Raw genomic sequence first — 24043 nt, forward strand, 5'->3', positions numbered from 1 at the left:
AATATTGCCAAATATTAATTACAATAAAAGTAATATTACAAATTATAAAGAATACTTACACTACACTTGAACTTATACAACAGATATGATTATTATTGCACTAAATACGGGGAGTTCATTTTGTATTAAGAAACCATAAGTATTAACTTTCATTTATCCAATTCCGATTTTTTTTTAAAATCTTTGATTATTTACATTTAATTCATTTACTTGACATTTGATAACCGCTTGACCAGAGATTATACCACTTGACGACTTGACAATTATCAACACCACCTACTTCTTCTTCTTCTTCTTCGTTTTTTCATGGCCTTTTCACATCTCAACTTGGGTGTTCTGGCCAGTGTCGAGTAGTTTTTTTTTTTTTTACATATATACACATGTGTTAGTAATATAATATGTACAAGTTAGTATGTTAGTATTTAATATAATATATACATATAATAATAAAACATATTTACAGCTTTACACCATTTACAACTAGATATTTACATAGAATTTTAAATACACGTTTATTGGGTGGGGACAGGAGAGTTAGAATATGAATAGGGAATGGGATATTAATATCAGAGAGGTCGGATAGGAAATCAGGATAACAATCATTTATGGGGCATCCAAAAAAAATATGGTTTAAATCTTCCTCATCTAGCTGACATTCGCAAATGGCAGAGTCCCGGACATGGATTCTGAACAGGTGAGAACCACAACACCACCTAGACTCAAGGTCTAGACACTGAAATAATGTGGGCCACTTGGGACGTTCGTAAACGTTAAAAAAATTAGGTTATGATTCTGTAAATTTTCAAAAATTCTGACACAAAGGTAACTGAAGACCCAAACATATTTATTATATTTTTTAATAATAAATACCTTAATTGAATATGTTCAAATTTTTAATTTTGTAAAAGAACACTTACCTTTACAGAACGGGTATTATTTGACATTTTATTTGAGGATCACAAAACCAAACATCTTACAAATAAACAGGACAAACATGTTTAATAAACCAATAAATTTATTTTAAAAACGTGCAGGTATTATGACAAGTATTATGTAGAGCTATCGGCATAAAACTTTTCTAATGCTCATAGACAGCGAAGTAAAAATAAAAATAAATTAGAACTTATTTTTAATATTATTCAATTAAAATTTTGATTTGAAAACAGGCATTGACGGTGCTATTCTGAACCACTCTCACGGTCATAGAAAACACTTTTATCTCGTGTATTTTCATACAAAATACGCGAGATAAAAGTTTTTCTACAGCCGCGAGAGGGTTTTAAATATCACCCCAGGATAATAAAGCAACAATGTAATAGATCTCTGATTTCAAGTCTGAGAGACGCGTTTAATATAAAAACGTAGACGATATAAGTATAGATTTAGGACACGGAAACATTTAAACAAAATATTTTGATTTTTATGTTTTATTTTATACATATCATAAACATTTAAAAATAGTAAATTTAAGGAAAATATAAAATAATAATAAATAATTAAGTAAAATTAACATAAGTAGTAAATGTAGTAAAAATAAAACATGAGGAAAACAATGCATTATAAAAAAGTAAGAAAATGTCACAATGTGAAAAAAGAGCATAAAACATATGAGCAGTAAATGAATTAAAAATATAACATAGTAAGAAGAAATGAAGTAAAAAAATGTATTTATTTATTTTAACACGTGTACGTCCTCCAAGGAAGCCAGTTTCCTGCACCGCCAGCACGCCAGTCTTCCAGCTGACTGTCGTCCACCAACGGGACCGAATTCCAAAAAAAACACCAACGTTCTTTTCATGGCAGGTCTCCGCCCATGACATCGCCCAGCTTGTTCTCATACGAGCACAGCATTCAAACCACCATCTGTCAACTCTACGCATAAGTGAAACCATTGGTAGAATTAAGATATAAGTGAAGAGTGAGAATAACGAACTGCATTAGTTAAGGACCTAGCTCTGTAAGTATTTTTTTTTCATGTTTGTAATTAGTTTTAAGACATCCCCCATTTTCTAGATTAAAAAACATACGTAAATAAAACATTCAAACTTTTTAAATGATCTTCCAAATTACACGTTTTCAGGATAGATTTAAGTTTTATTTATTCTCTTTTGGGGATCAAATTAATTTAGTTTTAATTCGAATTACACTATTATGACGGGGAATAAAAAAAAAAACACACAGCAAATGAACCTTCTATTCCACATATCTGACAAGGCACTAGGAAGATGGAATCTTCTATTAAATCTCAATTTTCCGATCGGCGGATGTTCCCGCTTTTTCTAAGTTAGCGGAGAGACAAACAGCTTTCGTTTATTCATACGTGCGAATGTGGAACTTGATTTTTACAGCCTCCGAGATAATCATATCCTATCTTAATTTTCTCAAACTCACCACCATATATTTCTTAATTAACAAAACTACCCCATAAAGATACATCTTTTTCATTTTCCATTTATTCCCCCCGTGATATATTTTCGGATCCACCGAATTTTATTTGTACGGACTGTATTTAGTCTATGGTCTGTGGGTTTACTATACTTTGTGTATGATATGATATGAAATCTGAGGAAATGATCTATGAAACGTCGAAGACGGCGCCGCACGAAACAGCGAAACTTTTTTCGATAAATTATGTTTTAGCTCTGGCGCTGCTTCACTACTTTCAACTAGTATATACATAAATATATTTAATCTGTGTTCACTGCAAATCTAATCTCTGCCCAAAACGCCAAAACCACCCAAAATTAATATAAAAACACAAACGCTCATAACGGCTTAGTTATTACACATAGGTTATTTATTATGTTATTCGAATTTGTGACCGATTGTGTGGAGTAAGTATTATTTGTTATTAATTCTTACATGAAATACAAGACAATACGTAAACTTACATATTTATTAACAAACAACAACAGGAATAGAGAATACCTTCAAGAAAGGAATATGGAAGTCTAGGCATTTACAGGGCTTATGACCTGTCATTGGCTTGTTAAGGTGGCCACTTTACACATTGTGTAACCTAACACTGTGTAACATATTTATATTTTTTTCCATTACTGTCTTGTACTTCAGGACAATAACCAGGCAATATATGTATATATATTTCTTTATTTATTTATTATATACACCATAGATGGTATTCTGAACGGAATCTCGCGCGAGGAGATCGCTCTGTTAGCGTTTATTTAGTAGGCAAATACGCGTTTAAAATGTGTTTTCTACGTGGGCTTTTGCGTTCAGAATACTACCCCAGAGGGCTTTTACATGACAGGTACAAAATTAAAATTCAAGCATTTCATGATATAACAAGACAATATGTTGGTCTAATAAATATGTATCTAATAAACAGTTTTTTAAAAAAAGTATCTATCGAATTTCATTATCCTTACTACATAAAAGTAGGTAAAAGAACATACAGTCGAACTTGGTTATTACGAGGACGACGGGGCCACTTTTAAAATTTCTAATTCAGATAAAAAATCATTCGTGTATTCATGCGACAAAGATAGAGAAAACTTTTTACACATTTCAACCTATTTCGCGCCATGTTCTATTTTACAAATAATTGCTACTTTTTTGAAAATTGAAACACTTCTGCCTGTTAGTAGTCATGTTTACAATTCAAGGGTTAGGTTTTAGCTTATCTGACATCGCCCACTTGTAATGTTCATTATGCATTGACCATAAAACATTAAAAAAAAACACATTGTTGAAACCCCCGAAACAAGAATGTCATTCATAAACTACAAAAAAAGTTGTAAATTTTAATGAGGTGGAATTTTTACAAGCAATTTCAACCATATGTGTTATACTTTGCCAATGTTGTCGGTGAAAACACTAATTAGGTACTTAGGACACTTACATAGTATCATAAACGTAAACTGATCCCAACGCCCAGGGGTATTGGTAATAAGTTAGCCCCCAGTTTGGATTTTATGACTTAGGTTCTTATTTCGAGACTGACGTTTTTAAACAATTGAAGAGTTTTTGCTGAACTAATATTTTTGTGCGTTATGTCCGAGAAGAAGAATAGTAGGTATACAGGTGTTCTTTAAACCCTGTCACATCCAAAACCACGATGATCAGTACTGGCCAGAAGACAAATTAACATATTAAAAAAATATTTAGAATAAACAATTTTTTTTAAAAGAAAATAAAAAAAAAACAAATGGTTGCGTACTTCTGCAGGGGAGAAGTGAAGGGGGCGCCACCGCGCGGTTGACGGTATATTAGTGGTCGCAGAAAATGCATAGCTAAATGTAGCTACAAAAAAATGCTTAGTTTTAATAACGCCATATTCATATTTCGGGGTTTAGTATCACAAGTATAACTACTAAAATATGGTTTTGTGATAAACGCAAATATGGATTTTGATCCTTTGTAACTCAATTCGAATTTTTGTAGTTACCTAGCTGTAATCCAAAGCCCCCGATATGTACTGCCATATTTCTATTTTAATCACTGAAAGCACTCCTTTCACAAACCCAAAAACCGTTTTTAAGACCGTGGGTCTTCCTATCGATTTCACTCATACTAAAAAGCAATGTTTTTTAGTCAATCAACAAGCTACTTTTTAAAAAAAAAATAATTCATAAACTGCGATTTTAATTGAATTTAACTCTACTGCCTTCATTGTCACTCTTCCTCATGACCATATATTGCAAACATGAATGGTAGTAAAAACTGTTACTTGTAGTCGATTCAGTTTCGAAAATCTCTTTCCACTATAGTATTTTTTAAAAATTTAGTAACACTGATTTAGAATACTATTATCATTAATTTTAAAGTTACACAACCTGACGCTCTTCATACAAGTCACCATAAGATTGGTTCTCAATTTTAATCAGTTCATTTCATAGACTAAATATGTTAAATATGTTTATTTGTTTTTGAATTAGGTAAATTAAACGTTCAGTTTGATTTAAAATGGCGCCACTGAGTACTCCAGTTATGGACCCTCTCTCTGAATTAAGATCATTTATTCATGGAGCAACAAGAGGAGGACTCCAAAATGTATTGGAACTGACTAAAACTGCTATCAACCTTCTGAAATCATTTCCAGCAGCGAGGGAAGCGGTTTTAGAGTATTTTGCTATGGTTTTTCACGAAGCCGTGGCAAAATTTTTAAATCAGTCTGAATATGAGGTATTTTAAAACAAGTTTTAAACATTGTATTTTCATCTTTTATGTTCGAATTCCGTCCACCATTTATTTGCCTTAGAATTTATGGCATAATCACATCACCAGTAGTCACATCATAGTAGTGCTAATATGTATATTTTTTTGATAACATATTTTTCCTTACATCATCATTCCTTTTCCACACCTGTTGGTGCATAGGGGACTGCATCATTACACCAATCACAGCTTATCTTAATCATTTTTATTACATGAAGGTGATGATCAGTCTTATGGTTCAGGCGCCAGTCCAGGGACTGAAAAATTATAGTGTAAAAACACATATTTATTAATAGCAGTGAATCTTGATCATTTTTCTTACATGAAGGTAAGATGATCAGTCTTACGCTTTTTGGTACCAGTCCAGGGACTATGAAATATTCTAGTGTAAAACACCTTTATAAATAAATATTTTATGTCAACCATGTCGGGAATCGAACCCGAGACCTCTTGCATGGTAGGCAAACGCGCTGACCACTGCACCATGAGGCCGTACTTTGTTCAGTCAATTAAATCTTGGTAAACCAGAAAAATACTGTTGTTATAATAAAGCATTTTTTAAATAACATGCCATATGAGATCATCAATTTATTTTGTATGATTTTTATAGCGCCATTTTTGTAAAAATTACCTCAAGGCGCTGTACAATAATCATCCCAACAAGTTTTGCAGCTACAGAGCGCATAGGCGGTTGGGATTCTAGTTTCCCGTTTTTAATCATGTTAAATTTTAATACACAAGAGCTAGATTACAACACGTCTTTCAACTAAAAAACCCTCAAACAGTTAGAAATCTTCTCTCAATTTACATTTTACAAGAAAAAAAGTAAATATTACCAACGTCTTGCATCTACAAAGCTGGTTGTTTCCTGGTAGGTGGTAGATGCACGATGGACATGTGGGTGTCATCGGCTTCGTGTTCACTTTATTTATTAATATGAGACGCAAATTTCCCTCTCAAAATTTCAGATTTTAATTATTTTATATTAAATAAACGTGTGTACAGTAGAACTCCGTTCATCCAAATTCCAGTCATCCGGATTGCCAAATATCCAAATCGTTATCAGTAAATTAAAGAACAAAATGAATAAACACATTCTAAAACAGTTTTAACAAAAGCGCAGTTATAAAATCACTTTTGAGAGTTTCCACTGTTTTCATATATTTTGGCTAGAATAGAGTCCAATATAATAGGGTGTCTAAAGCAATGTTTCAAATTAATGTTATCTTTTTATTTATAGCGAATCTACACATTAGTGACTTATATACCCAGCCTGTACGGCGGCTGGGCGTATAAAGTAATCATGTATCAAATGCTGAGTATGTAAACAAGTAAATCTATATCTCGTCACATAAACAAATATATGTAGTTGAATATACATACATACATACAAGGGTGGATACATAGTCTTAAGGCAATTTCTTCCTACCTACCCAAACCGTTTAATTTGAGAAAATACGTGGTAACTTATTTTCTCAATATTTTGTAGGTATAGTACAATGAGGAACTTCAGCCCTACGGGAAATTGGATACAATAAATGTTATTTTGCGCGCGGAAAAAATTGGAGCATTCAATTGTGTGGCAAAGTTTCCTGAAAATGTACGAAAAAAATAATAAATATGAACTACTTTGAATGACATCACTGGTTCATATGAATCAACCTTTGATATGAGAGTTTTGGAAGATTTCCAGTTTGCTTGCCGTGGATGGACCAATGGGGAGAACTGATCGAGAATAAGCGGATAAGAACCTCTGACGTCACACGCAGAGTTATTTCAGAAATTCAAAACTTAAAAAAATCGTAGCGCTGATAATATGATATATATATATATATATTTTTTTTTATTAAGTTTAATAGTCCATTAACAATTTTAAACCACTGAATTTCTTCATTATTTAAATTTTATAAAAAGACAAAATATGTAATTTTTTTAAAGATATCAAACTTATTGTGAGAGTTCTGTGGGTTTTTAAATTTTTAAATTTATTTGTCAATAGACTATAAAACTAAGCCAAAATTTAAAAATATATATATATATCGTGGGCATACAAGAGAAATTGACCAAGTGACAAAATCAATAATGTTCAGGGGAGCCATTTTAGTGTTTTTCTTGAGTTCAATTGCTTCTCAAAGATCAGACTTTTCAATTAGGTGGTTGGTAATTTTACATTATATGTACGGTACTTTTAACTTCAACTACTACTACTACTACTACCATCATGCCATTACTCCGTAGGGGTAGGCAGAGAGAATGGACCGCCACACGTCTATCCTGGCATACATTCCTAGCTAAACTTCAATCTTAAGTATAAACGTATTTAAAAAACATTATTACTTTTATATTTAAAAAAAAATAGAAAAACTTAGTCAATTTTACCTGTAAAATTTGAAATGAAATTTAGCAGATAATCATTTTTGTTTCGTTCATTGAGGGAGGTAGCATTTTATTTCAGAACTACAAATTATGTTTTTGAAATTTTTCATTTCAATAATCCGTTTTTTTATATTTATGAAGGTTAAATAAACAAAGAAATACAAAATAAATGAAAAAGAACAAATAATTAAGAAGTGTTACATAATAATCTAAAGAATAAAATTTATTAATGAACTTTTTATAAAAAAATACTGTATCTGTCAAATACAAAACGTATACTAACTTACTAACTACTAACTCTTAACAAACTCTTTACTGGTGACATCACCTACAAGTAAAATTGACTAACTGTTACTTAGTCAATTATTTGGATCTTAAATTTACAAATAAAAGTGACTATATGTTTTGGTCAGTTTTACTTGTCAAAAATCTGTGAGCTTCTATCAAATGGTCACATATTTTACAAATGTTTTTTTTTTTGGAGTGTCGGATCGACTTGGCATTTTTACCAGTCAAGCATTATGCTAATACGATGTCAAAAAGTCAATAATCTCAATTTTGACATTTTTGCAAATGGTCACTTTTACTTGTATAACCACGATATGTATTATATTTTCAGCGCTATGATTTTTTAAAGTTTATTATTTTTTAAATTACACTGCCGCTTTGATGAGTTCTGCTGATTGGTGGCTACCCGGAAACCGGAAATCTATCATTGGTTGATTCGGAAGAACTTGTGACATAGTTTGTAGTAGTTCATTTTCAATAGTTTTTTCATACATTTTTGAGAAACTTCGATAAAATGCTCTAATTTGTAAGAAAACATTTTTTTAATTCGATTTCCCATACCACTGAACTTCCTTATTAAAACACTACGCGTGATAATTTGTAAAATGACTATTGATTCTTTGTTTAGAATGAGTCTGGAGTGGGAAATTCACCGATGGAGGCGATATTACTTATTGCTCCCGCTCTGTGTGATCTAGAAGTTCCATGGTCCCAAATATTAGCTCCCTGGAGTATAAATCTTTTGAAAGGAATAGCTGGAAGTAATACTAACTCTACAAGTAAGTTGATAGTACACACACATTTTAGGTATATATTTTCAAATTTATCTGATATAAATTGTTAAGTGATAACGCCTTACATTTAAGTAAAAATAAATTTTTATTTGTTACTTTTTTATGTTATTCTTTTACAATTTTTTCCTTTTGTATTTATTTTTTTCCTTGATATTTAACAAAACCGTTATTATTATTTCATAATCAAGTACATTTATATTGTTGTTGAAAATTTTCTTACAGGATCTTTTTTTTGTATTTTTTTTTTACTTCTTTTCATTATTCTTACTGCAAATATGAATAATGTACCTAAATTGATGCGATATAACATTCATAATTATTTATTTTACTGTTATTTAATTTTTATCTATATTTGTTACTTTGTTGAAACTCTTGTATAATTTTGTAACCCAACTAATATATTTTTTATACCCTTTTAGACTGCATATTTGTAATCTAAATATTCTGTTAATATCCAGTATATATAAATAATTACATTTAATAATTAGTTTAATCAATAAATTTTAAAAAATAATTTCAAAATTCGATTTAAATAAAAATATTGGTTATAATTAGCTTTACAGAATTGCGATGCAGTCAGAGCCTTACTGAATGTAGCTACCGTTTCCTTAAGTCGATTGGACGGGGCAGATCGAGTTCGATGTATTGACATGATATTAGGTAAATATTCTTGTTTTACTAAAGCTTATTTTTTAAAAATACAAAATGACTGAGCTTAACCTGACATAAGAAACTATTAATAGTAAAAATATGCAATTAGTCTCACCAAACCACTTGCTTTGGCTTGTCAGTGGAGATTGTAAAAATATATATTATTGCATTAATTTACTGGAAGGTTGCTGTAGTATAATTTCAATTTTATTATGAAATTAAAACCTTCTGAACAATAACCCATGGCAATGGGGTATTGACTGTCTCTGCGATCGCTTATAAGATATTTGAGTGATTTCGATTTGTTATTTGTGGATCCTTGCACCGCGCAATAGATTTTTAGTTATTTAAGTAATTGTAGTCTATACAAATCCATCATAGTGACTATTCAAGTGACAAGAATAACCCTGTTCGAAACATCGCAGCAAGTCTGACCACTAGAATATAATATCAGTTAGGTGTGAGACTCCAGTAAAAGGTGAGTGTCTTGTCATTTTGTATTAGAGTTCAGAGCATTTTAATAATGCAATTTTCATAAAGGAGTGAAGCAGGGATGTGTGATGTCACCATGGCTGTTCAACGTGTATATCGATGACTGCATGAAAGAACTGAAAGGCTTAAGAATGGGAGCAAAAATGGGTGATTTAAATGTCAATTGTCTTTTGTATGCTGACAATGTTGTACTTCTTGCTAACAACAAAGAGGAACTGCAATTCTTGGTAACAAAGGTCTACGATGTATGCAAGAGAAGCGATTTGCTGATGAATGTCGATAAATCGAATGTGATGGTTTTTGAAAGAAATGAAAGTATGACTAAATGTGAAATCACTGTGAATGTAGTTATAATAAAACAAGTAGAGGAATTTGTGTATCTGGGAAGTATGTTTACTAGGGATGGAATGACTGAGAAAGATATTGAAAGAAGGGTGAGTTCCCAGCTCCTGGTAGTCCAACATCGGCACAAATACTTATATATATATAAATACGATGATGCTATAGTAATAACTAATCAAAATACTGTGTGGATATAAACATACATGAAAAATACTATGCATGAAATGCAACAATAATTTGGAATTCAAACGTCTACTGCTTTGTTGCGGTGACCACCTCAAATTCGAACTCATTTAATAACTTTTAAATTGATTAAAACTTTATGTTGCGTGAAGTGCATATTACCTGATGAATATTGGACTCTGTAGAGTATTGTAAGGTTTAGTGAACATGGCATGTATTGATTGTAGGCAGCAGTCAATGTGATTGGTTGGTGGGACACATCGGTCGCTGCGATCCTTCCCTAGTGGTGCCTCGTGCTCTGGAGCTGGCTCTGCAGAACTCATCTGTGCAGAACATTGACCACGTTGTGGCCATCTTGACGCATCTTTCCCCGCTTCACTTTGCTCATATTCGCCAAGCACTCCTCCAAATGTTTCAGGTATATTATATTTGTCTTATTCAGGTTAGGTTAGGTTAGGTCCTTCCCTAGTGGTGCCTCGTGCTCAGGAGCTGGCTCTGCAGAACATCGACCACGTTGTGGCCATCTTGGCGCATCTTTTTCCGCTTCCTTTTGCTCATATTCGCCAAGCACTCCTCCGAATGTTTCATGTATATTATATTTGTCTTATTCAGGTAAGTCCCACCTTGGTAGAGGTTAAGGATAGATTGCCCCCGAGGATTTTAATGACGGGACACACAAAAGATTCTAATATATATTACAATACCACAGTAAATATATTTATACTTGTTTTCCAGCTAAAGCCAGTAAATAAAAATAAAAAAAAATTGAAAGAAATCACGGCATTGCAAAAAGCTTGCCGAGTGAGCATTTTTAGTTTTTTTATGAACAAGTATAATTTATTATAGAAATAAAGACAAGTGATACTTAGAAACGACATATATTATTGCTTACATTGTAACATTGCATATTTTACTTTAGAGTGGTTGTCAGAAAGAACAATTAGCCTTATAATTTAATAATAAATAGGTTTTTGATAAAACAGTCTGGTTATCATTTTGAACCTGTAATCTTGAAAAGTAATTTTAAAAAAATCTAAATTACACAACGGCGTAAAATAATGAAAAAAAAACACATTTTTTGATATACGCATTGTTATAATGTAAGCAGCGATATCTACTCCCGCGATTTGTTTATTACATGTATTGAAATGTATTTTGGATTGTAAAAAAATGATGAAAAAATATTACTGTTTTGCAATGAGGAACTTCATCCCTACGGGAAATTGGATACAAAAAAATATTTCTTGAGCGCGGTAAAAATTAGAGCATTAAATTGTACGGTAAAATTTCTTAGAAATGTAAGAAAAAATTATTTTTTTAAAATAAGAACGCACTACTTTGAATGACGTCACTGGTTCATATGAGCTTTGAAGGATATCCGGTTTGGTCACCGTAAACGAACCAATCGGAAGAACTGTCATAGAACAACCTCTGACATCACACGCGGAGTTATTTCAGAAATACAAAACTTAAAAAAATCATAGGGCTGATAATACGATATATAAAAATATTTCTTTTGTTTCGTTTAATATTCTTTTAACAAATAAAAAAAGAAAAAAAGACACTGAACTTCCTCATTGAATTGAAATAAGTCTAATGCCATTATGTATTTATTTATAGGACAGTCTCAACTTGGAACTGGGTGATACTGAGAGACGGAAAGCTATTATTTCATATTTAATGCAGCTGGCTACTAAGTCTGATATAGTACTGAAAGCACTGACCAAGGATATAAATATAATATGTAAGTACAATAGTCATTTGAAATGTTCAGCATTCATTGGGGTAATGGGACTGGGCTATGAGTCTGTTTTCTCTACATTGGAAAACAAAAAACATGATAATAATTTTAACAAATCATTAATTTTTTTCTAACTCTTTTCAATCTCTTAAATTATGTGTTTATGTAGTTGTGCAGATTTTCCATACTTGCTAATAACCAATCAGGTACTCAACACGTTCGCGGCTATGCCAGCCATAGCCGTCAATTCAAAAGACATTGGTAGTGAAAAAACGGCTATAGCCTTGGTGAAACTGAAGTAATTATATGGTAGGAGGAGATATTGTGTCCCTGTAAAAACCCTCAGCAACAGTGTTCCAGTGTGTTAGTCAAATTAGATTTAGGTACTTCAAACCGTCAACTACGGTCCAACAAGAAGTGAAAAATTACAAAAAATAAGAAAGTTATGATATGTGTCCATATTCCATATGTGTGGATCCCAGTGTTGGCTTTTCCTTATGCCCATTGGGTCTATGACCCCACAAAATTAGCTACGAATTAAAAAATATGTATAATTACATCATATTACAAAGAAAGTATATAACATAATGTAATTAGGTTTTTAAAATATATTTTTTAAATGCATTAAAATATTAAAGTACCTATTAATGTGCATATTTTTATACATATTATGTGGCATACTATTAAAAAAAATAGCCCCACGCTCTGCGTCAAATCCACAATATTCATTTTATGTCGGCTGGTCATTTGTCTAAATGTCCCGAAGCAAATGTCTAACCTCTGTATTTTCACATGAGAAAGAAAGATATGAAACGTATCATACTCACGGAAGGAATCAGAATATTTCTAATGAAATTAGTCCGAATAGGGATATTGTCCTGGAAGACAGCAATATGAAAGAAATAAGGTTAGAATGAGATAGATAATAATGATATAATATTGCCATTCGTCTGAAAGAGATACGTTGATAAATGTATTCCTATGTATTTTAAATACCTACATTCAAAAGGACGAAATTCTTAATGGAAATGATTATTGCAAGTTTATATATTTCTCCTCCCTTTCGAGTATGTGTGTCTCAGCCTAAAATCAAGAGTTCATTAGTTTATTTGATAGATTGAAATTAGCTTGCTCAGTAAAAAAAAAATATCCTTATTTACTTTGATTGTAATATGTAAAAGGTAATTAAATTCTAGAACTTTAAAATGATTTGGAAATGTAAAATATTGTTATTTTCTTTTCATTTATGTCTCTTTCATATGTATCAAAATAATATTGTGCATCATTTAAGTCATCAAAAAAAGTCATAAAGAAGATGAGTGCGCTGCCTGTTCTTAAAATATCTTTCACTGTTTAAGCATCGGCTGGAATGTTAGAGAAGTTGGTGCGAGTTTGCGAAGATGGTTTGCCGGGAATGGGAGGAGCGAGGTCCTCGCTGGTCGCCCTCTATGTTCGAGCTCACGCTCCCGTATTTCTTCTGCTCCTAAACTGGGCGCCGCAAAACGCATTTTGCAGAGGACTACTCGGTAATTATTCATGAAAAATTGAATCAATTAAAGCTTTATTTTTGTGTAAAAATCTCTGGGAATATTATACAATAAGGCGATATGAAGCTTTTCAGTTGATATAAATAAGTTATTTCATTGTATAAAATTTAGATGCTATGCATGCATACTAATAGTATCTACTATTAGAAATAGCTCATAAAAGGAATGTTATAATATTTACACTATTTAAACAAGAAATTGCAGTAAGGATTGTTAACTTTGTGACAGAACATGTTTTGATATTTACTTACCTACTTAACTAAGTAGGTAAGTAAATATCAAACTAATATTGTTAACTAACACCACTGAATCATTTATATATATATGTACCAGTTTTGGGCAAGTCCAACTCACCCATCTTCAGTACAAATAATAGGGAACTTTAAATGGTGTCATTTCAAATATGACAGTGAGAAAGAAAGAAAAAAATAAGATAAAAATCTTAAAATTAGACTACTGCTAATTTATATTTATTGTAATTTTTATTTTACAGAACATTTACTGCAAAAAATGGAAACAGATGTTCGATCCTCGGAGGCTAAGATTCCTCTGTTAGAGAGTATAGAAGGAGACATCACTAATATTAGAAGAAAATTAATATTTGGTTCCATTCTAGAAAAATATTCCATAGCTAGAGTTATAATTTTAATAAGTAAGTATGTATTCGTGAATATGTTTCCCATTTTCAGTAAATAACATAAGTTTTTGTAATAATTTATATTGTTTTCCAGGTTACCAATCAACAGCTGTTTTTATAAGTACCGTCAGCTATTTATTGCAAAATTCTCAGGATGATAAAACACTAGCTCTCTTGGTTAGAATTTTGTCTAGCACTTTGGCAATGAGGGCGACTCAAGATAGTCCCGAACAACCGGCAGAGTCCAACAGAATAATTTCCCTCGCACGACAAGCGCATGATAACAGTATTCGGGAAGCTGTCAATGCGGTCGCACTGCCGGAAGAATATTTCACAGAAGAAAAAAAAGAAATTAAATTGCGCCGTGAGACTTGTTTAGAAAGGTTTTGCCACAATATTTCAACACTTTTGAGGTAAGTGTACCGAGGGAAAATATTAATAAACTTAGTTTTTCTGCTGACATTTCTTAGTGAAACTGCGTTTTAATTGTAGTAATAAAAATATGTACCTGTATTTAGTTTCAACATTAAACTAAATACTTTAATATAAACTAAATATTTTATTATAACAAAAATGGATTTACAAAAATTATCAGTAAAATAATATCCTTGTTCACTTATTTCAGATGGGAAAATACTGGAAAAGTGGTTCAGTTGCAGAATAAAATTATATCAAAGGTGTGCGAATTGAATTTACTTCGTTTGGCCACTGTATTAAATGAACAAGTTTCTGTTGTGACCCATGGAAGCATCGGCCTTACAAGTCATCTGGAAGAAGAAAACCAGATGAAAAATTCAATGCACATTTGTCACGCGATGGCCACAATGATTGAACTTATTAATATACCGAGTCCACAGAATAACTTGCTCGATGTAGAGGTTATTATGAAAATAACCCGAGCTAATGTAATGTTTCTATTTCGATGTTTACACGAAAAAGGTAATAATCCAAAAAAAAAATCTGTAAAAAATTTAATTGATCTTTTTTATTGGAACTATTTTACAAAAGATTAAAATTTTTAGATATCACAATGCAAATGAAAGGCACCCAAACAGCATATAGAATATTCCGTCGCATGTGCGCTAGTAAAGTGGCTAGATCTGTCGCCCTGAGGGAGTTACTGGAAACTGCGTTATTTCGTGAATCTGAAATGTTTGGAGCGAAAGTTAAAGATGGTCTGGAAAACAGTGCTAATTTTGAAAGCGGTAAAGATGATTTACTGATGTTTCAAAACCATAAACAGGCTCCATTAACTCAGCTCACACAAAGTCACACATCGGTGTTTCACGCTGGAATAATAGGAAAGGGTGCTAGAAAAGTAAATAAAACCAATGGCAACGTTATATCTTCACCAAACACAAATATTGCAACCCTTTCGCAAACTAGTAGAGAAGTAGAGTTGCTCCTGGGAGCTATAATGTCCTGTATGGTAAGTTTTCGTATATTCCAATAAATACCTGTATTGAGATATGTACTATTATAACCATTTTCTTCTGAAGTTACATATTATTGGCGATATGAGTATTTTTCTTGAAGTTATAAATGATTTGTTTTTAAGGAGGAGAATGGCGACTGTCTTGATGGAATGACCTGTGTTTCTCTGCTCTTGGTAGAGTTAGTATCCCCCGATGTAATGTACAATGGATTGCCTTGGCCAGATGAAGACTTTACAAAAGTTTGTTTTTTGCAATACATCCTTTTTTTTTTACAGAAAATGGGGAGTGAAAAACCTTGACCTCCGAGAGATTACATTGAATATTTTCTGCATTTTAGTAGTTTTAAAACTCAAGTGTCAATTGCATAAGTAAATCATCAAAATCTGAAGAATTAGACGCTGACAAAATTTTTATTGGAGTCAAATCAAAATGTGAATTATGTTTTTTTTTTCTTTTTAGATTCAATATTACAAACATAATACATATTATATCGATGTAAAGGGTATAACCGGCTGAACATTATTAGTGTACCTAATTTGATTAGAAGTTTTTTTGTGTAATTTTTAGGTGAGCATTGAACGTGAACTTTATATTCGTCAAGTGTTTGATGGTTACCCTCTAGTTTGGCACTTTATTCGGATGCTGAGTTGTTTCCGTCCTGCTCTTTGCTACTGTTCTGTTCTCCTTAGGGCGGTAGTTGCCACCTTAATCCAGCAATATGGGGCCAAGTCAGGTACATTGTCAACTATTCATCCACCATTAAGAGAGTATTATCCTAAAAAATACATAAATCTGAATCCAGGCAATTTTGCAGCAAATCCTTAAACCCCAAACCCAATTTTCAGAACTTGTTGCCCAACTTAGCTTATATTTTGATGCAAATTTTTATAGTATGTAAATATTGGGCTGATGTATTTTTCACTTTATTTGAGGGTTTTTGTAACAAAAACGACTTCAAAATTTGGGTAAATGCAATAAAAATATAAATAAATAATTAACTCTGTCATAAGTATGGCCTTTGTTTATGATAATAACATATGTTTTTTTGTTTTTATGGCAAAATTGGCTCTGCGCCTTTCAGTCGTTTTACTGGAATAAAATGATTATAATACTAGCTTTTACCCGCGGCATTAGGAAGAAATTATTTAGGTAATTAATTAGCTGTGTCGTTTATCAATAAGAGTTTTTGTTTATCAATGATAATTTTCCCGGTGGAATGATATATTTTATTGGGATTGAAAGTAGCTTGGTCTTCCAACTATCGCTATGAAAGAAATACAATGATCGGTTAGTCTATGGTGACCTAGCATCATTATTTTGTTCACAAATCCAAAATCCTATAGCAAAACCATATCAAAAAGCAAACCAAACTATCCATAGATAAAGCAAGGCAATTATAGATATTTAAATAATTAATTTCAAATCGATTATTTTTGACATCCAACCTCACCGCCTACTCATTTTCAAATAATGTTGTATAATGTTGTAATAATGTAAATATATAATATGTTTTTTAATTATATTAAAAAAAAATTCAGGATGAAAAATAAGTATCATATTTTACTCTCATCTCTCCGGCTATTCCTATGCAAAATAATAGGTCAATCGGCCGCTTCGTTGAGACTTGAAGGAAACACAAACAAACACACTTTCGCATTTATAATATAAGTATGGATTAATTTAATAAAATGAAATGCGATTTTCATTCTTATTATGATAGGCCTGATTTTAATTCATATGTTACTATTTTGATGTTATGTATGTGTATATATTATCACATTGTAGATAAATATAATGACAGCGATGATGAAGGTTTAAATGAAGTAACTATTGAACTGCTCAACATAATGTACCGCGGTCAACTGTTGCCAGCTCCCTTGAATTACATCAGTGAAATGATACCACATCTGAAAGCTATTGAGGTACGTATTGATCGTGCTCTGATCAAAAGCTTTAAACCTCAATTCTGTAAAAGGTGATTTCATTATTTCAAATGTGTTACAAATTGCGTAAGTCTTATGCACATTCTAGCATAACTGTTGACCTCTATTGACTTAAATCCTTTTGCCAGAATGTGTATAAGACCAATGCAATCGGTTTAAAACACATTTGAAATTATGAAACCGATTTTTCCAGAATTGTGGTTTTAAGCTTCGACCTGAACATGGTCAATATATTATTCTGAATATTAATATTGTAGTAGACACTAAACTAACTTCTCTCATAATTATCATTCTTCTTCTTCAGATTGTGCAAATATTGCGAGATTGTGTTTGGAATTACATGAGAGATAATGTGCCATCGCCTGCTCTCTTCACTCGTGATGCTTCAGGTAGGTGTTTAGGTTCTTTGGTTAATTAAATACAACATTCAAAATTATCAATTTCATTTAACTAATAATTTAACTGTACTCTGATCTTGTACCAGATTTTCCTTACCTAATTTATTTATACCTACTTCTGCTTTCTTGTTTTAATTTTTATGTACATATTGATTACACCAGGGAGGTGATTACAAACACTATCTTCATCGATATGTATCGAGACATTATACTTAACCTTTCTACTATCTCTATTTACCTCGGTATTAAAAAGCCGGTTCTACGGATATTTTGGTACGTGTTTTCAGGAAGATATGGTTATCGATGAAAAAAATAAAATGGTGATATTTTTTTTTCATGGTAGTAACATTTCTTCAGAAGTGTTACCATTGCACCTTATGGCGCATGCGTATTATGTCATCTACAATTTCAAATGATCCGACGCATGCGTTATACTTTCTCGAATTTTCAATACCTTAACCGATAAATGGTGCTGTCTTTACTGTCCAACTTTACTCCGCGCTTTTTTTAAATAGACTTCTGTGATAAAAAGTAGCCACCTCTAAACAATTGAAATTTCAAATAAATCGCAATCAAAGCAAAAAGAGGTAGCTTAGCTTATTGATGCTTAGTTTGAGCGCGATCTGTCATTTAGTTTGTTGTCAGCAGTCGAAAACATTGGTTGTTCTCAAGTGTGTGTTGCGATTTTTACTATGGAGAAAAAAAAATAACTAAGAATTTATCTTAAATTTTGTGTTGCATATTAAATTTCGGATTTAGATGCTTTGAAAATGTTGCAAAAAGCCTACGTTGACTCTACTATATGGAGAACAAGAGCATTTGAGTGGTAGCATAAGAGCAAGTAGTTGAAGACTCGCTTCGTCCTGGATATCCTTCAACGTCAAATACTGGAGAAAACATCGACCAAGGGAAGAAATTAGTGCTTGAAAATCGTCATTATATCTTGAGAAAGCTTGGGAACTAAAAATCTCTCGTGAATCAGTTTGAATGATTTTGGTTGATGTTTTGGGCATGAGATGCGTCGCAGCTCGGCTTGCGGTGAATTTTTTTCAAATGCAGCCATGAACTCAATTGGCTGAGGATATGCTGCAATAAGTCTGAATGGACCCTACATTCATAGAGCGCATCGTAACTGGTGACAAGACATGGGTTTATGAGTACGACTACAGGCATCAGAATGGTGCTTACCCAATGAGCTGAATTTTTTAACATAAACTCAACGAATGTCATTGAACATCCCCCATATACTCTTGACTTGTTCCCTGTGTTTTTTTCCTGATCCCCAAATTTGAATTACCGCTTCATGGAACTTGTTTTGACTCAATTGACGATAAAACACAAAATTCGCAGAGGGAACTCAAGGCGGTTCCGGAGTATGCCTACAAAAAGTGCATGGTTGACAGGATTGTTCGTTGAAAAAAATATATCGCTTCAGAAGGAGTCTATTTTGAAAGAGATACAATCAATTTGGAAGAATAATTGATTTGTTGTTGTTTTTTTTTTTTACTCAGTCCCGGTATTTATTTGACAGAATATGTATTATCTTTATTAAATATTGTCATTGTTTAAATAAGTCACTAATTAACGAACGTTTTTGTGACTGATTTGTCTGAATGGTGATGATATAAGAATCAGACATTTTCTACTATTAAAGTTGATAATTTTATGCATAACTTGATAAAGTAAAAATATCTGAAAGATCTTTTAAAATTTATTGATCAATTCAATCTTTCAGGGTTATATAATATAAGAGGTGTGATAAAACAATGGCGGCAATCTTCATCATTGGTCTGATATGAGTTATGGCGATGGATAAAGAAACATAAATACTATAGACAACTGCAAAAGTTTCGGAGCATAAATGGCAGTATCTCGTACATTTTTGACTCAATGTATTTAGTTCTGCAGCAACAACAGCAGTCTCCTTACCAGAACAAAAACAAAAAAACAAACCAAAACCATCTATTAATTTCAAATAAGTCAATAATTTACCAATTAATCCCTGTAAAATATACACAGAGAGTAACTTTTGGCACAAACTATTAGCTTAAATAATAAATTATCCTTGCAGTCTGGGAAAAGTACTAAAAAAACATTTATTGCAAGTGTCGACTGCCATCTTTGTTTTAACACACCTCATATATAGATTATAATATTCCTTCAACTAGCCAACTTCAAAATCAGCATTTGTGTGTTACCCACCAAAAACACATGTTTTTATCCTGCTCCGTGAATGCTACAAATAGAGGAGTCATGCATTGAAATCATCATAATAAGATTTGAATGAATCACAACTTTTCTATTTGTAGCATTCACCGAGGAGGATAAAAAAATGAGTTTTTAATGGGTAACTCATAAATGCTGATTTTGAAGTTACCTAGTTGTAGTAATTACCCCGCGATATGTAAACCTACCGATGTTTCAGTATATCATCGAATAGTACTGCAATAATAATGTATAGTACTGCAATACCGCGTAACTATCTACAGGGGAACCTGAAAACTGTCCTGTTAATATATTATGATTTTAATCAACCAAAAATACCGGTGGAGTATTAGAACAATTATCATTATTTTGAGTAAAAATATTAATAATTCAAAACTAACGGCTCTCAGTCCCTAGAACGAATCTATGCAGTAAAAACATTTTTGTAAAAAAAGGTTATGTAGTATTGTAGTATCACTGACAATATGCCGATTCACTTACAGATGTGACTTTTTATAATAATGTTTATTTGTGATTAGGTCTTCACTGGCGGGACCCGAGTCAATCCAAACCTTTGCCTCAATACACCGATACATTGAGGGTATTAATACAGAAGAATATTGCTACTATCGGTCATCTTTATCCTTTAATGTTTTTGGATATGCATCAATCAGAAATAAGCGAATAAGAAACACACTTATTTTATTATGAATTATACACCAATAAATTACAATATTTACAAGAATGTGTTTTTTCTACTTCACTAGTTTGATTTTGTTAATACATAATATATGTAGATATAATATATTGCATTTTAGTAATTAGTAGATACATAACATACTATTACAAAGAGTTTTCTTTTTCTAAAAACACAGATGGAGTATTACTCTCATTCTTCGAAGGTTCAGTTCTCTATAAGCTTCTGACGTCACTGCGACCTGTGAAGATCTATTGTGACGGGTCCCCGTGAACCAGTTCTCGCCCTCCGAGCCCGGGTCTGTAAAGCGTCTGGCTACTGTGTGGAGGGCGAGAGTTCTCATTTTGCTAAATCTCCCCCTCTAAGCCCAGATATATAAAGTATTGGACTATTAGCTAGGGGGCGAGCTCTTTAACATCCTCAGGTTTAACCAGCGGTCCCCCGATGATGTGACTTCTTTTATGATGTAAAGCATTACATTCACATAGAATGTGTGAAGGTGTTTCCTCACCTGTACTGCAGAACCTACATCTGGAAGTTTTGGAAAGGTTCATTCTAGCAAGGTGTTTGTTCAATCTGCAGTGCCCTGTGAGGGCTCTAGTGATAACACCACTTGATTTCGGCTGAGCTTTATTAGGTCGAAGGGAAAAAATATTAGGTGTTAGCATAAGTTGTATTAGTTTTTTTCCAAATTTAAAAATGAGTACCAAACGTAAATCAAAACGGTAAAAGTTGTACGTCATTCGAAATATTTTTTTCTACTCTACATGAAATTGTGTTTGCTTTTATGTTACATATATTATTTATTTGATTACAAGCCCAAAAAGGAGTGTAAAATAGACAAAAGTGAGCATTTTCGACACCCCTTCTGTTGTTTGCCTTCAATCGAGGAAATAAATCTGTCAAGGATGCTCACCAGTGTACGGTGAAGACGCTATGAATTATTGACTAATATGTTGTAAAATAATGAAGGAGAATTCATTATTTACTAATTTGTTGTATTTTTATTTTTTTTGTCTTCATGTTCTCTTCATTTGGAAAAAAAACAGATAAAACTTATGTTAACACCCAATATATTAATATTTACATATGTATCTATACACAGTTAGGTAGCAATATTTTAATATAAAAATAGTTACACATATATGTACTTAAAATTGTAGTTGACAAGACAAACACTCGATTTACATGTTTCTACTGATAAATCTAATACAATTGCATAATGGTTCGACATAGTAAACGTTAGTTTGAATAACTTAGATTTGGCTGGCAATAATAGTTGTTAAGTATGTAATGCTTATATATTATGATCCTCAATTGAACATCACTTAGCTACTTTGTTTTAATATTTGTATAATCATGTGAAAATACTTATTGCCAGTATTTCATTACAAATACATATGTACATAAAAAGGCTACAAGTTTAGCTTTACTTTACAAAATTGACATAATAATATCATGTAAACAAGAGTAATTTACAATATTGTCATCTTTGGTTGTAATTATTTGATTTTCTCTATTTTTTTTGGTGGCATTTACAATTATTTAATAATACATTTAGATACAAATAAAACCTTTATGGTAGTCGCCCGATATTTCAGTATATCGGTTACTTGCGTTAATTTTTAAAGATTTTTACAACAAAAAATATATCGTCAACACATTACATAACACTTTTTATCCACATTTAAGCACACTCTATTTCATGTTTTGTTGAATAATAGTTGAAAATGTGATTGTAATGTATTTTTTAGCATAGGATTTTCCAGTGAGGAAATGATCAGATCACATAATTTTCATAATTGAGAAATATTCAATAAATGGTATTTAAATGGTTTTTGTTACGACATTATTTGATTCTAATGTGTTAGAATTGTTTTCATCACTCCATGAATCCTAAAACAAACAATTCAATACATTTTTATTTTCATATTAATATCAAATATATTTTTTGTATACTATTATTATAATAATAAATAAAATTATTGCAGTTTTAGGAAAATTATTATGAATAAAATCACCTTAAGTCTTTGTAAAACTATTTCAATCCTGTCGCCCGCTGAAGCAATTAGAGGAACTGTCAAGCAACAATCAAAGTCCACAGTTCTTGTTCCATTAACCTAGAATAATATACAATTACATTATTTTGCAAAGTTGTATTTAAGCAATATTTGAATATAGCAAAATAATATATATTCCTGATTACCTGTAAGATCCTGTCAAATGGTCTTAGCAAGCCTACTATGTCCGCAGGACCCCCTTTCCTTATTCGATTAATATAAACTCCTCTTTCATACAGGCCATCCGAAACAGAAAACCCGTAGTCATCATAAATTACATCTTTGTATAATGTCACATTGTGGATTGTTCCTTGGTTTGCCAAAGAATCTAAATTGTAGAAACCTAAAATATCACACATTACTTTACTACTAACAACGAACAGAGGGTATATTTTACTTTATTTGTATAACTATTTTAATATTATGTAGACACTGTTTATAATCTCTGTGTATTATGTAAAACCTCTTTGGGCGCTAATAAATAAATAAATATTTTAAATTTTATATTTGAAGCACTAACTTTGTGGTTATTCATTATAGTAAAATAAATAAAAACAACTTTGTTTTTAACCACTTATTTTGAATTTTTTCTACCGACCGGTTTCAAAGCTGCACAAGCTTCTTTAACAAGCTGTTTTTATTTATTTTATTAAATAAATATTTTGTTTGTTAGCATTCCCAAATATTTCAGTCATTTTTGATGAACTAAAATGCACAAAGCGAAAACTTTGTTCAATTGAAACATTTTGGGTTATTTTTCATATTGGTGTATTTCAATGAGGAAGATAAGTTCTATCCGAAATTGCATTTTAAAAATATTTTCTTGAACTCAAGTGTATGTTATAGCTTGAAAAATAATTAACACTCTACAGGCTACATATTTTCTTGCACTCAAGTGTATGGTAATAGCTTGAAAAATAATTCACACTCTACAGGCTACATATTTTCTTGCACTCAAGTGTATGGTAATAGCTTGAAAAATAATTCACACTCTACAGGCTACATATTTTCTTGCTCTCAAGTGTATGGTAATAGCTTGAAAAATAATTCACACTCTACAGGCTATATATTTTCT

The 24043-nt window shown here is 31.8% G+C and overlaps 3 protein-coding genes and 1 long non-coding RNA gene across 6 annotated transcripts in view; 1 reads left to right on the plus strand and 3 right to left on the minus strand.

Moving 5' to 3' along the window:
• Keap1 (kelch like ECH associated protein 1) overlaps positions 1–278 on the minus strand; it is a 41681-nt gene extending 41403 nt beyond the window's left edge. Inside the window, exon 1 of the mRNA XM_088235093.1 lies at positions 60–278. The gene's annotated coding sequence lies outside the window, so the exon portion shown is untranslated. The remainder of the gene's footprint in view (positions 1–59) is intronic.
• Positions 279–2511: 2233 nt separating this feature from the next.
• omd (integrator complex subunit 5 omd) lies at positions 2512–20953 on the plus strand. Its single transcript, XM_088235091.1, has 16 exons — positions 2512–2834; positions 4899–5145; positions 8471–8621; positions 9192–9296; positions 10532–10722; positions 11925–12048; positions 13404–13571; positions 14086–14244; positions 14324–14642; positions 14855–15168; positions 15252–15658; positions 15788–15904; positions 16233–16398; positions 17451–17587; positions 17913–17997; positions 20751–20953. Exons 2-16 carry the CDS (start codon positions 4927–4929, stop codon positions 20897–20899), a joined length of 2811 nt encoding a protein of 936 aa, XP_088091217.1. The 5' UTR covers positions 2512–2834; positions 4899–4926; the 3' UTR covers positions 20900–20953.
• LOC148275873 (uncharacterized) lies at positions 12131–14032 on the minus strand. Its single transcript, XR_015823922.1, has 2 exons — positions 12824–14032; positions 12131–12725 (listed from the first exon to the last, which is right to left on the minus strand). It is a non-coding gene; the product is annotated as an uncharacterized LOC148275873 (long non-coding RNA).
• Positions 20954–21521: 568 nt separating the features above from the next.
• The window catches only part of Grip (Glutamate receptor interacting protein), a 54052-nt gene continuing 51530 nt past the window's right edge, over positions 21522–24043 (minus strand). For all 3 annotated transcript variants that reach the window (XM_088235089.1, XM_088235088.1, XM_088235090.1), the window contains 3 exons: positions 23115–23311; positions 22930–23028; positions 21522–22804 (listed from right to left, as the gene is read on the minus strand). In XM_088235089.1, coding sequence (XP_088091215.1) covers positions 22736–22804; positions 22930–23028; positions 23115–23311 — 365 coding nt within the window. In that variant the 3' untranslated portion in view covers positions 21522–22735. The remainder of the gene's footprint in view (positions 22805–22929; positions 23029–23114; positions 23312–24043) is intronic.

Source organism: Micrasema longulum, unplaced genomic scaffold (assembly GCF_059751315.1).
Source record: "Micrasema longulum isolate JH-2025_06_02 unplaced genomic scaffold, ASM5975131v1 h1tg001328l, whole genome shotgun sequence".
NCBI lineage: Eukaryota > Metazoa > Arthropoda > Insecta > Trichoptera > Brachycentridae > Micrasema > Micrasema longulum.